The sequence below is a fragment of the Colletotrichum abscissum genome (assembly GCF_030869225.1).
Source record: "Colletotrichum abscissum strain IMI 504890 chromosome Unknown Scaffold_33.1, whole genome shotgun sequence".
Lineage (NCBI taxonomy): Eukaryota > Fungi > Ascomycota > Sordariomycetes > Glomerellales > Glomerellaceae > Colletotrichum > Colletotrichum abscissum.
Window position 1 is genome coordinate 140,748 of NW_026850243.1, and position 15,422 is coordinate 156,169.

Below are 15,422 nucleotides of genomic sequence, written 5' to 3' on the forward strand. Positions count from 1 at the left end.
TTTAGCTTTTTTTTTATAAAACTAAATTAGCGGGTTTATTTAGACTAGTTAAAAAAGAGCCGTAGCTAATAACTAAATTTAACTTTATATAATAATAGCCCTATAATCTTACTAAGCTAAGTAGTATAAGTAAAGTTAACTATAGGTAATATATTACTCTAATTATTTTAGTATTAGTTAATTAGTAATCTTAATTATTATAAAATATATTAATTTAATACCTCTATTTAGCCGTTTATTTAGGGGTAGTTAGTTATTAATAATTATAGCTTAACTTTATAAATCTTATAGAGCTCTTTTTAAAAATTAAAAATAAATTAGGGGCTTCGGTTTAATATAATAGTTTTTAATAGGCCGAAGATAAGTAGTACTTATTTATAAAATATTTAGCTTATATTTTTTATTATAGTAGTTTTATAATAAAGAATAAATATTACCTTTTTACTTAGGTAGTTTATTATTATTTAAATATTATTAAAATTTTTTTAATTAGTAAGGATAGTTATAAAGTTAGTAAAAAATATATTATTATAGGTAGTTAAGTATTAAAAGTAGCCTTAGCTCCCCTAGGAGCTTATTATTATAAGAGATTAGGCTATAAGTACTTAACTAGCGAGGCTATAATATAGGTATAAGTATATTATAAGACTAAAGCTTATAAAGTCCTTCGTAAGGGCTCTGCCTCTTAGAAAGTTCTTTCGTGATGCGAACTATGTACTGGTCGCTAAGTTATCGGTATCCTATCGCTAGCCGCATCCTAAATCTATTATAATTGCTCCCCCCTCGCGTGACTTTAGTCCCCAAAGTCATCACGTAATATCCTCCTTTAATACCAAGCTTTAGAATTATAAGAGATTAGGCTATGAGCACTTAACCAGCGAGGCTACAATGTAGGTATGGGTATATTATAAGACTAAAGCTTGCAGAGTCCTTCGTAAGGGCTCTACCTCCTAGAAAATTCTTTCGTAATACGAACCGTACACTAGTCGCTAAGTCATCGGCGTCCTATCGCCAGCCGCATCCCGAATCCATTATAATTACGTAGTTTTTATAATTAATAATAAGTATAATAGTTTTATATATATTAATAAATATCCGCTATTAGGCCTAGTTAGTAATATTACTATTTAATTATTTTTATAACTTTATTATACTCTAAGTAAGCGAGGAGTTTTTACTTATAGACCTCGTAAATAATTATAATACAAAAGTTCTCTTTTTTAAGTACTATAAGCTTCTCGTTTATTATTAATAATCCGTTATTTTAAATAAATTAGCGCTCGTACCCTTTAGCTATTAGCGCTCGTATTAATATAAAGGATATTATAATAAGGTCTTTATTAAGCTTTAAAATTTCCTTTATTAATAAGTACTTTTAAAGCTCGTTTTTTAGTAAGAGCGAGCTAATTATAAACTATAATTAACTAATTATAGTACTTAATAGTACTTATAGCTTTATTATAATATTAAAAAATAGTAATCTTAATAATAAGAGGACTTAGGTCTTATTAGCCTCTTTTAGTACTTATTAAGTATAAATATTTTCTATTTTCTATAATAAGGTATTAATTAGTACGTTCTCTTTTTTTAAGTAATAATAGATCTAAAAGTTAAAGTCTATTAATATACCGGCTTAGTAAGCTTATTATAAGTTAAATAAGCGCTTAGTTATAAAAAATAGTAGTAATTAATAGTTTATAATAACGTCGAACTTATACTTATAGCTTATAAACTCCGCACGTTATTCCTCTAAATATAGTATTATTATTAATATTTTTTTATTATAAATAGTATAATTAAGCTCTATACTACTTATTATTTTTAAATAAAAGGTTACTAAGTATTATAATTTATTATCCTCTTATTATTATAGTAGCGCTTTAGTATATACTAAGTTAGAAGCGTTAGTTTTTAGCCGTATTAATAGCTCTAGCTTAAAATAATAAAAAATTAGTACCGACGTTAGTACTAGCTTTATAATTATAAAGGCCGTTTTATAATTAGTACTAAAATTAAAAAAAACTCCCTTACTTATTAGTTTTATAAGAGGCCTAGTTAAGCGGCCGTAATTTTTTATAAATCTCTTATAAAAATTATAAAACTTAAGGAAGGACTAAATACCCTTAAATAATATAAGTAGCTTCTAATCTCTAATTATAAAGACTTTTTTTTTATTAAGCTATATACTTTTTATAAAAACTATAAAACCTAGGTACTTTATAGAAGTAATATTAAATTCGTACTTCTTAATATCCGCTTATAAACTTACTTTTTATAAGTAATTTAATATTTTAATAATGTACTTTTAATACTAAAGGGGGTCGTTAAAAAAAATTAGGATATTATTTATATATACTATATAAAAATTGTTTAAATATTCTATTAATATTTCGTTTATATATTATTAATATATAATAAGCCTATTATAAAGCCCTAAGGGTACTATTTTATATTTATATACTCCGTAGCGAGTTCTAAACGTTATTAAATCTTTAGAAACTAAGTCGAGGTAAATATAATAAAAGGCTTACTTAATATTTAGTTTAATAAATACTTTTATTTTACTTAGTTACGCGAGAGTCTTATTAATAAATAGTAATAAATAGTAGTCTTTTTTTATAACTTTATTAAGCTTATAAAAGTTAACGTAAAAACGTAAATTACTATTATACTTTTTTATAAATAGTATTAATAATACGAAAAGAGTATTACTTAGTTTAATAAATCCCTTTTATAAGTACTCTAATAAATAAGCTCTTATAGCCTCTAGCTTAGGTACTAACTACTTATATAAAGGGTAATAAGTTAGCTTCTTTTTATTACTATTTAAGAACTCGATTTTATAATTATATAGCTTATAAAGTATTAGTATATTACTAACTATCTTACTAAAAACGTCGGTCTAGGGCTATAAATATTCTAATAAGTTTATTATTATAAAGTTATAAATAACTTAATTATTATTAAATAAGAGGTCTACTTCTTTTTTTTTATCTTTTATAATATAGTTAAGTTTATAAAGTAATATAGAACTTATCTCAACGTCGTTCTATTTAAAGTTCTTTTTAAAAATAAAAGCGCTAATAAAAATAATATTTATTTATATTATTATTAAGTATAGTTTTTATTACTTAGCCCTTTTTATTAAAGTAATATTAGTATTATTAAGGGCGCGCTCTATTTTTTTTATATTCTTAGCCTTATTTAACTACTATATTTAGTAAGCTATTGTTTTTAATAAGCGTAATAATACCCTAATTAATATACCCTTTACTTATTATTACTAAAGCTTTTAATTATAATAAGTTATATTTATTTTAAATAAGTCCTATTAATAATTAGTATCGATTTAGTATTATATATTAATAACTTTTAAGGTATATAGGTCCTTAATATCCCTAATAATAATAAAAAGCGTTTTTTATAATAATAGGTCCTTAGGTTATATTAGTTATTAATAGCGAATATTAAAGTTTACTCCGTAATACTCGAACTATTTTTATTTTAAAATTAGGTCGTAGTGGCCCGTATTAAGCTAAAAGAGGGGTATTTTTGAAAAAACCCGTTAATTAATATATAAGTTAATAATTTATATTATATTAATATTATTTAATTACTCTTTATTAAACTTAGTAATAGGGATTAAGTATTATAATTTATAAAATAGGGCTATATAGAACTATTATAATAGAGGGGTTATGTAGTTATTTATAAATCCGTACTTATTAATTCCCGTATTAAATAAGGCTCATAAATAAATTCTATATTTATTAAATATTAATATAAGCTCTATTTTAAGGGGCTAGCCCTTTATAAAATCTTATAGGTTTACTAAATTAATTACTAATTTTTTATCCTTTTTATACGTATCCCCTAGTTAAGAGTTTATTTTTATTAAGGGTTTTAGTTTTCTAAGCTTAACTTTATTTTAATAGGGCTTATAGTAGTATTAACTATAACTATAGTAATCTTCGGCTTTTTAAAGTAATTCTTAGAAATATATTTAGTATTATTATAAATAAAATAAGCGCTACTATCCTTAAGCTTTTAATATAAAGCTTTAAAAATCGTTTTATAAATAGAGGTATAACCTCGGTCCTATTTAGTACTTTTAGTACTTTTATTATTTCCGTTATTTTTATTATTTTTACCTAAGGCCTAGCGGGCTTAGTTAAAAACCTTAACTAAGTAGTTTTTTATAAAAGGGGGCTATATTACGTTAACTAGCTAAGTAACGTACTTAGTATATTTTTAAAAAGTAGCTATATTATTTAAATACTTCGATATAGCCTAGTTATAAAAATATATAAGTAGCTTATTATAAAAACGGCGCTTTTATTAAGACTTTAAAAGCTTATTAATACGTATAAGCTTAGTAAATATAAAGCGCTTTTAATAAACGTTTTTAAATATAATTATAAGTACGTTTAGCTTATAACTAGTATTATTTATAATAATCGGGCTAGTATAAGCTAACTTAAGCTCGTAAAATAGTTACTTAATTATAATAATTTTATTAAAAGTTAGTATTAAATATATAAACTCCGTAATATTACTTTTAATCTTATTAATAATATACTCTAAGTAATACTTATTTATATTATAGTTAGTATTTTCTAAGCACTTTATAATATATTAAAGTTAGTAATTAAACTTAAAGTTAGTATTATTATTTATAAAAATAAGTACGTTAAGTATTTTTTAAGAGCTATAAATAGCGAGATAGAACAAGGCTAAAATAGTTTTATAATTATTTTATATTTCTAAGTATACTAACTATTACTTTAGTATACTAAGGGTAGTAATATTTTAAATAGAACTAGCTTAAGAGCCGTTCTTTAACTATTTTAGTTTCTTAGCTATAATTATATTATTAGCGTAAGCTTAGGTAAGGGCTTTTTTTATAATATAAAGCTCTATAATAGTAATATATATAAAGTTAAGGTTTTTATAAGTTATTATATATAAGCGCTTAATATTATTACTTAGTTAGCTAATAATAAAAGCTAGGACCTACTTTAATTAGTATTAAGTAATACGTATTTTTAGTTATTATTCGATCTATTTAAGTAAGGTCTTTTTATTATTTTTAAAATATAGTTCTTAAATAAAGTCGAGGTTAATATACTACTTAGTATTCTTTTTAAAGAGAATATTATTATAAATATAAATAAGTAAAATAAGCTAGTTAGTTATATTATTAAAGTATACTAAGTAATCGGCTTAAGTAGTAAAAAATAAGAAGCGCTTTATTAACTAATTAGATAACGTAATTTTAAAATTAATAATTAAGAGCTTAGCGCCTTTATTAGGGCTTATAACGTTTTATTAAGATTTATAAAAGCGGCGATTTTATTAAAAATTATTAATATAAAGGGAGACCTAGCCTCTTTAGCTATATTCTCTAATTATTATATTTAGTAAAGGGGGTATATACTTAGGGAGTATTAATTATATTAATTATGTACAATTACTTTAGTTAACTATTACTTAGCTCTTTTATATACTTTTTTAATAAGGGTAATTAGTTAGAATAATAAGTAGTTAATTAATTAAAATGTTATTATTTTATTTTTAGAAAATAGTTAGTTAAGTAATATTAAATAGTATTATAAAAGGGATCTTAAAATAAGTTAAAACGTTATTATATTAACTTAATTAACTAAAGACTTAATATAAAGAGGGAAAAAATAGAATAGTAAGTAAAAGCTAATAAGCTAGCCCTTTAAGCCTAGCGGTTTAGCTTATTACGTAATTACTAAGAGCTTAGCCTCGTAGCCTAAGGCTAAGCTATAGGGCCCATAGGGCCCTAGTGCTTATTACTATAATACTTAAATAAGTATTATAAATAAAACGTTTATATTTAAACTACTATCCCTCCCTAACTTATTATATATTAATAAATTAATACGGGATTTATAAAGCTTCTTTTTTAACTATTACTATTACTTCGACTTATAAGCTTAATAAATAAAAATAAACCGTAATAAAGTAGTATATATAATTAGTTATTTAAATAGTAATATAAAAACCTCTTAAATATACTATATCTTTAACTATTAAAAAACCCCCGGGTTTATAATAAACTAAGTTATATAAAAAGAACTAAAAACCTTTTTATAAAATAACTTATCTAATCCCGCTAGTTAAAAAATAACAATAAATATATAACTAAATAATACTTCGTAAAACTAAAAAAAAAAAAGTTAATAAGTTCGTTAGTTATATTAATAAGCTCGAAATAAAACTAAAATATATTTTAATAAAAAAGTAAAAGATCTTTATATTAATAAATAAACTATAACCCGAATTATACCTCATAATAATATTATAAATAGAACTTCTATAGACTCGCTTATAACTAATATTGTTAATAAGACGTATTAAATAATCCTTATTATTAATAAAGAGCCTACGAACGCTCCCTAAATAATATTCTAATATAAACTTAAATAAGTTAATAAGAAAATACTAAGGCGTTAATAAGTTAAGTATATAAAAAACACGCCGTAACTCGCTTAATAAGGATATTATATATTATAATTATAAAAAAACTAGTTATATTATAAGGGATTACTTATAACTACGGGAGTAATATTAATAATATTATAATTATAATAAAACTAAGTACTTTATTAATAACTATTTAAGTATTATATATTATAAATATAATTAAAAAGGGTATAAGGCTACTAATTATTAATTAAACCTCGCTCTAATTAAGTAGTACAGACCCGTAACGAGCTTAAATATTATTTTAATAAAAAGAGTAGTTAGTAATTAATAAAAATAGCGCTTAAACATCCCGACCTATATATATTTAAACTATATATAAAAAAAGCTAAGTACCCTTATTAATTTAAGAATAAAAGGGAATATAGTTAATATCGGGCTATTTAATAACTTTAACGCTAATTTATAAATTTACTTATTATTATAATTAATAAATATTAAAAATAAATAAATAAAAAATACTAAGAAGCTACTACTTACGGCTTTAAATTATTAATAATAACTACGTAATAAAAATATAGCTATATTATTTCGTAATAATTAATATTATAATACCTACGCTTATTCTTAGTTTCCCTTAGCTAGAGGATATTAACCCGCTAATTAGTTAAAAATAAAAAAAATAGTAATGTCTAATTTATAAATAATATATCCGCTTAAATACCCTAAAAAGGGGGCTATTAAAAAACTTAGTTTTAGTAATACTTATATATATTATAATTAACTTAACTATAAATAGTAAAGTAATATTAATAAGTATAGCTAAGGATTAAAAACTACGTTACTAAGACTTTAATAACTTATTTTTAAAAAAAAAGGCTATTTTATTATTAAATAAAGTACTATATAACTATTATATTAAGCTAAATAATATAATACTTATTCTTTAAAGACCTATTTACTTATTATTAAACCATAAGCCTAAGATTTTATATAACTATTTAATAAAAATAGAGGTTAAGAGCTAAATACGCCCCTCTATAAACTTAATAAAAATACTTATCCTCTTTATACTTAAAAAAAAAAGAGAGCTACGACTTTATATTAACTATAGAACGATTAATAAAATTATATAAAAAAATAAAACGCTACTATTACTAATTAAAAAGATATTAAATAGATTATTTAATATCTCTATTTTTATAAAACTAAACCTTAAGAACGCGTATTACTATATATATATAGCTAAAAATAATAAATAAAAAACGGCTTTTAATACTAAATACGGGTAGTTCGAGTACTTAGTTATACTTTTTAAGCTAATTAACGTACTTACGACTTTCTAAGTATATATTAATAACGTTCTAAGCAGCCTAGTTAATACTATTTATATTATATACCTAAATAATATCCTAATATATAATAATAACTACGTAACGTATAAAGAGTACGTATATAGTATATTATAAAAATTATAATAATAAAAGCTATATTTAAATAGTAATAAATACGAGTTCTATATATTATATATAGGATTCTTAAAGTATATCGTATTTTATAAAAATATAAAAATAGAACCCGCGCGTATTAAAACTATAGTAAATTAGTTGTTTTTAAAGAGCGTTAAAAATATATAAACATTCTTTAAATTTAAAAGGTTTTATCATAAATTTATTAATAACTATGCTAAAATAACGGTACTTTTAATAAACTTATTAAAAAAAGTAAAACTAAGATAATTAAAGTTATTAATACTAACTATAAAGTTATTTAAAAAGCTATTAATAGTATTTACTAACGCGCTAATATTACGATATTTTAACCCTACCCTACTTATATAATTATAAATAAACGCTTTAGCTCGAGCTATTAGCTTAGTAATTACGTAATTATTTAAAAATAATTAGTACTTAATTATTTATAAGTTAAGAAAATTAATAAATATAAAGAACTATTATAGTATAAGAGATATAAAGTTACTAGCTATTATAGACGTACTAAAGAACTAATAATACTACCTTATTTATAACTAAAATTAAGTTATAGTATTTATAAATTAATTTAATTTATAGTTCTTAAATATAAAAAAAAGACTAAACGGGAGATAGCTATACTAACTAAACGAACTCGTAGCGTTTAATATTAAAATTAAATTTAAGCTAAGTATAAAAAACTTTATAAATAAACTATTATAAAAACCTAATTATAGTAAAAGTAGTAATAATAATAGAGTAAAAGAGCTATTATTAAAAATAAAAAAAGACTTTTATAATACTAAAAATATATAAGAGCCCCTTAGAATCGTAATAATAAAGTATATAAAAACGAGCTATAAGAGTAGCTCTTAAATAAAAAAAATAATAAGTATTTTAAAAATATAATTAGTAATAATATAGAGAAGTAAGTAAAAGAAGTTAAGAGCTCTAGCTTAAAAAAACTTTAAAAAGTATTTTAAAAAGTATAACGGGGCTATAAGCTTAGGGTATTAAAATTATAATATAATATTAAAAAAGCTACTTAAGTTTATTATTAAAATTATAAATCGTAAACTACTTATTTTATAAAACTCTAATATAATAAGAGTATTTAAAATAGTATTTAGTAAAGAGGGGTTATTAATAATAAGTTAATTACGGGCCGCTTAATAAAAGAACGCTTTTATAAAAAATAAGTAGTAAATTAAGAAAAACTAACGGCCTTATTTAGCTAAGAAAAATTAATAATAGAGCTAAGTATACGATTTTAAAAGGCTATTATATTACGGTAGCTACGCTTATATATTACTATATAAGGGGCTAAGGAGGGAGGTTATTAAAATATATTATAATATACTTATAATAAGATATTATAATATTAAATAAATAATAATACTATTAAAACGCTATTATTATTAAAATAAAGTAAATAAGGATATAAAAAGTTACATTAATATTTATATAATATATTAATAAACGAAACCTTGTTATTATAAGCTATATAGTTTATTATGCCCCCTACCTACCCTAATTAGACTATAATAAAAAATATTACTAAACTTTATTATAAGCTTATTTATATTAACTATACTAATCGGGAGGCGCCCTTATAATATAATGCTTATTATAATAAACTAATTTATAAAGTATAATATTTATATTATTACGAGGACGACCCTTATAACTTAAGGATTTATAAACCTTTTATTTATAAAAATCTTTACTAAGTTTAAAATACTTAAAGGGATCGTTTTTAATAAGGGGTCGTTATTTATAAATAAGTTTTAAACTTATTTCTACTATTTTTTAATAATAAAGAGGTATTTTAGTACTACGTTTTATTTATAAACGGATAGTTAAATAAAATAGTAAAATTAATACTTAAAATAGTACTTTTACTATTTTTATACTTAAAACTAATCGAATTAAGTATAATGTTTTTACTTAGCTAAGTTTATATATAATAACGCTTAGTACTTAGTAATTTATAAAGCGCTTACTAAGGCCCTACTTAGGTTTTTATTTACGTACTTTATATCGATTTTAATAAGTACTTAAAATAGTAAATAAAATATTTTAATTAAGGAGCGTATAGCTTAATTACGAGCTAATTAAAAAGCTTTATAACCTTTTATATAAAAAGTACGTAAAATATATAAGTAATAAGTTCCCCCTAACGGAGCAATCTGCCGGGGCCGTACTATGTATTACGTATTAGGGAAAACTGGGTATATTGCGCTCTATACCTAATTACTAATTAAAATAGTAGTTAACTAACTCGACTATTATTTTCCTTTTATTAACTCCTAACCTTCCGCCGCAGTCCTCTTAAGTTCTAGCTACCTATAGGGTAAGCTTTACCTACTCTAACGTATATAGGACCTCTTAGTACTAGCCCGCGTAAGTAGCTAGGTCTAGTATAATTTATTTTTTTATATAAGTATTATTGTTACCCAGGGGGTCCTATAAGAGCTATTTAAAGTACTAGCTTATTACTCTAACCCTATATACCTCTAGCCCGTTTATTATAGTTATTATAGCTAAGCTAGTATTAATATACTAGATTTTAATATTTATACCGGCCTAGCTATTTATAGCACTTATAATATTACTTAGCTAAATTCCGTACTACTAAAAAGTACTTTACTATTTCTTAAGCGTACTTATATTAATTATAATAATTATAGCGTCGAGCTAGCTAAAAAGGGCGCCTAGCCCGAGAGGGGTAGACTTATTAATAGGTATTTTTAGAGTAAGTTCTTATTAAAGTAGTAGTTTTTATATTAATAAGTTTATTTAGTAGATTTATTTAATAAATTTATTTAGTTTAAATAGAGAGTAGCTTTAGGCAATATTAGAAGCGATAAGGATAGAAAGAATCTTTACGAGTTTTAAAAAGTAATAAATATTAGCCTATTTAGCCCTTTTTCTAAAAACCTCTATATTATTATTAAAGTTTAGAACCTTTATAGTTAAAGAAGGCCGCTTCTAACTATTATAGCTAACTATAATAGCTAATTAATATAGCTAATTATTATAGCTAACTTTTATTATTAACCTTTTTAGCTAGCGTTATTATTAAAAAGAGTAGCTTACTTATCCCGAACTAAATAGCAGTTTTCGTATCGAAATTATTATATTACGTTAAGCGCATACTTAGGATATATTATACGTATTATATAATTAAAAAGTATATTATATTATATAATTTCCCTTAAAGGCGTAATCCCGTTAAGGTCGATTTTTTATATTTATAAAGCCGGAAAAAAAACCACTATATAAGTAATAAGTTAATAAAACTAAAATAAATATATTATATAAAATAAGTAACTAAGTACTATTATTAAAAAAGAATATTAAGAAGTAGTATCCTAGTTAAAAGTTAGTTAATAAGTATTTAGGCCTATTTAAAATTAAATTAATAATTAGAACGGCGGGGGTTACTTATTAACTAAACGTATTAACGTAATATAAAATATATAATATATTCTATATATCCTTACTCGAGCTATATTAATACTATAAAAAAGCCCCTTAAAAGCCCTTATTTATTGTAAATATAAACGGGGAGCTATTTTATAAAATAGAAAATATTATATAATATAAAAAGCTAAAAAAGAAGTAATAATACTTAATTTAGTAAAAGGGATATAATAATAATAAAAATACGTAAGAGCTAGCTAAGTATATTAAAAACGTAGTATTAATTAGTATATATAAAAAACGAGTTTTAATTAAGTAGCGCGCCCTAGCTTTTAAAAAGCTTAATAACGTAGTAAACTAGTTATTAATAATAAAAAAAGGGGGCTATATAACTATAACTAAGTAGTATAAACGCGCTAATTACTAACCGTTTTTTTAATTTTTATAATATATAAAAAGACCGCCCTTATTTATAAAAAAACCGCCTTTATATATAAAAGGGCTACCTTAGTTATTATCCTAGGGGTCGTTATAAAAAAAATAATCTCTTTATTATTAATAAATTTATAAATAATCAATTATAAATATAGAGCATAAGCGGGGCGACTATATACTAATTAAAATATTATTAAAGCGGTATACTTTGTTAAAAATAGTACGAAGTAATACGATTATAGCGTCGTTATAAAATAAAAATATAATATAAAAAGAGCTTATAGTTACTTTATTATCGTTATTATTAATAATAAAAGTTAAATAGGCCTTTTTATTAGCGTACTTAAGTACCCTTTATATATTATTAATAACGATTTAGTAAGTTTATTAAAGTTATAAAATAATATTAATAACCTAAGTAATAATAATAATAAAATAATAATAAAATAATAAACTTTTAAATTATAAACGTTATTATTAAAAATAAGTATAGTATTTTAAAGAGTTCGTATTATAAATTTTATAAACTTAAGGACTTAAAATATTATTAATATAATACTTAAAAAAAATAATAAAATAGTAATAGTATTAAGCGCTTACCGTATTTTTATAAAAATAGTTCTACGTAATATACTTAATATAACGTATACTAAATCCTAAAAAAGTATTAAATAAAAGAGCGAACTAAGGGTTATAAATTACTAACTTAGCTAATTATAATACTTAGTTTTTAAATTAAGTACTTTATATATAACATAAGCAGGGTAAGGGAGCGGACGTACTTAGCTAACCCTAATTTTTTTAACGTTCGCTTTTTTTTTTTTTAATAAGAGTTTATAATAGTTAGTATAAATAGTATATAAATAGTAATATACGTACGAAATTAGGGCGAGTAAAGGAGATATTAAGCTTTTTAAGTAAATTATTATTACTATTATTACTAAGTATACTTATAATATTAATAACCGTTTTATTATTAATAATAATAATATTATAATTAGAAGCTATAGTTATATTAAAACGAGTTAGTAATAATTATAAAATAACTTTAAAAAAGACTTATTTAAATATAGAGAGTATATAAAAATAGGGATCTAAGAAATATTTATTAACTATAATATCTACGTAATAAAAGAGTAGCGTAAATATTAATAAAAATAAAAAACTATATATAAAAAAAATAATTATAAATAAAAAAAAAAGGAATTTAGAATTATAATAATTTAAAAAGGGGTTAATATTAGTAAATAAAAGTAAAACGACGACTACTTAAATATTAATAATTATAAGGACGGCCTATAAATAAAAGTAACTTAGGTATAAAATTATAAAATTATTATTTAAAATAAGGAGTTTATACTTAAGCTAATAAGTACTATTTATACTTACCCTCGTACTATATATCTAAAGATTTTTTAAATAAAAAATTAATATAGTATATATAAATTATAAATAAGTTTTAAAACGAAGCTTAGAAAAGGGAGTATTTTATTAAGCCTTATTAATTAGGCCTTGTTAGTTAAAAAATAGCTTAGGGAGTATAAAAAAGGGGACTAAGTAATAAAAAAGTAGCTTAGGTATATATAAAGCGTTAGTAATATACTTCGAGGGAAGGGTAGATTTTAGTAATTCATCTTTTAGACCCTAATAGCAGTTAGCCCCTATGAGCTTCTTCTCTGCGTCACATACCTATTGACACTACCTTCTTCTCGCCACATCACTGTCTAATTTCGTAGCATGGTTTCATCATCGATCCTCAGCCACCATATGCCGCAACAATAGCTCGACGGTATGTTGCCAGCCTCTCATCACAACATCGTGTGTTCCACCATTGATAACTTTCTGATGCAATCTAGTAAATCGGTGGCAACCGTATGGCCTATTACGTCCCAACGGTCAAGAAGCAACGCGACTTCTGCTGTTGCGTTCGCATTTCTGCCATCATTCCGTATTCCCAGCACCGTCGACGCTTCCTCTCCTCCAATGCCGACCGTGAGTTCACTACCTCCACTCAAATAACGAGCTGATACCCCGTCTCTAAACTGATTGCAGCATCCTCGTCCACGACTCGGTCTGAGTCGTTGTAATCCTCCACTTTGACAGTCTCGTAAGCCACCACGCAACATAGTGGATGACAGATACCCGCCACGGACCGCTCATTACTTGGTGCCCCGTCTCATACTGACAATGGGACGAGAACAAGACGGCGACATGGGATACCGGCGTCGTTGATGCTATTGAGCTGAAGATGCGCCAGGACCTCGGCAAGAGTGACTCGTGGCGGAGAGATAAGACATCTCGCATAACACACTCCCATCGTTTGCAAACATTTGGCCGGCACTCACGCCCTCACTTGAGAGCATTCCAGGGAGGACAATCCGATGCTCTGGTCAACCAGGTGAACAAACTGTTGCTGGAGATGGGTCTCATGGGACACCGTCAGATCCCTGAGACGATGACCGTCAAGACAATGGTGCCGTTAAGCGCCGAGATTGTTCCGTACGTCCAAAACCCACCGTTCCAATGTGGCCATTGACCAATCTTCCAAATCTCAAGCCTTCGGCAGCATAACCCTCAGATCCCCCGGTAGAACCCTCAAGGGGTCCCACCCGCCCGGGCTTTCCGAGCATAGTCATGTCCGCCCCAAACAACAACACCCTCTGCGCGGCGAACAACATCGTGTGGGCAATCCGGGCAGATGACCTAGCATTCAACCCCGCCTTCAATCTCCAGGCCGGTGACGATAGCAACGACCCAATCGAGCCTCCGCCACAGGAGACCTCTGCAATCTACTCAGCTCTCGCGGTCTCCACATGGAATGCCGGTCTATCACCGTCGCCGCCGCTCCTCATCAGCCTCAGCATCCCGTCTTCAACTCCCCAGTTTCCCGACTTCTTGACTTCACGGTTTTCTTCTCCTCTGCAGCTCGCAAACCCATCGGCCAGTCTCGTGGGCAATAGCACCATAGTCTCTGGGCTCAGCAATCCACCTCCACCTTAAATGGTTTGGGAGCTTCTCCTTCCTTGTTTCTTCCTCAACATTTCACACTTCAGAGAGTATCGCAAAATCCTGCGACATTGCTCTTCATTTTTATCGTCAGGCCACCTGGACGCGACGTACACTGAGCGCCATCCAGCTTTTGAGATCCTGGAGGATGCACTTCAACATCTTATTGAATCGCCATCCTCCCCATCCCTTCCATCCTCTCCGTCCTCCCTGTCCCCCTCATCCTCTCTATCCTCCTCATTCTCCTCGTCCTCGTATAACCTAAATGCTCTATACATCTCCCTTCACGTCTACCAAAACGGACAATTCCACCCCGGACCACCAGAGAATGCAGAAATACCGGAAGGAGGCCTCGAGCACTGCGGTACAGGGCCTGGATTGGGAAAGAATTCGAAATCGTATGGCATGATCAGGGAATGGGGGATGGCGAGTACACTGCCGCCTTCCAAAAGATCATCATGCCCATCGCCAAGGAGTTCAACCCCGACTTGATCGTTCCCATCCCCCCATCGTCCCCATCCTCGTGAAAGGCTTTCAAGCTGGAATCTTTGATGGATCAGGACGACTGTCAACGCATTTTTCAGGCTCTGCCCGGATAGGGGATAGCATAAGGGACAACAGGAGGAGGAC

The 15,422-nt window shown here is 26.0% G+C and overlaps 1 protein-coding gene across 1 annotated transcript; it reads left to right on the plus strand.

Annotated features, from left to right (window-relative positions):
• Nucleotides 1-13,769: 13,769 nt before the first annotated feature.
• CABS01_11750 (uncharacterized protein) lies at nucleotides 13,770-14,786 on the plus strand (the record flags this gene model as incomplete). The annotated part of the gene is made up of 3 exons (XM_060545104.1): nucleotides 13,770-13,778; nucleotides 13,990-14,285; nucleotides 14,387-14,786. 3 exons carry the CDS (start codon nucleotides 13,770-13,772, stop codon nucleotides 14,784-14,786), a joined length of 705 nt encoding a protein of 234 aa, XP_060397221.1.
• Nucleotides 14,787-15,422: the final 636 nt, after the last annotated feature.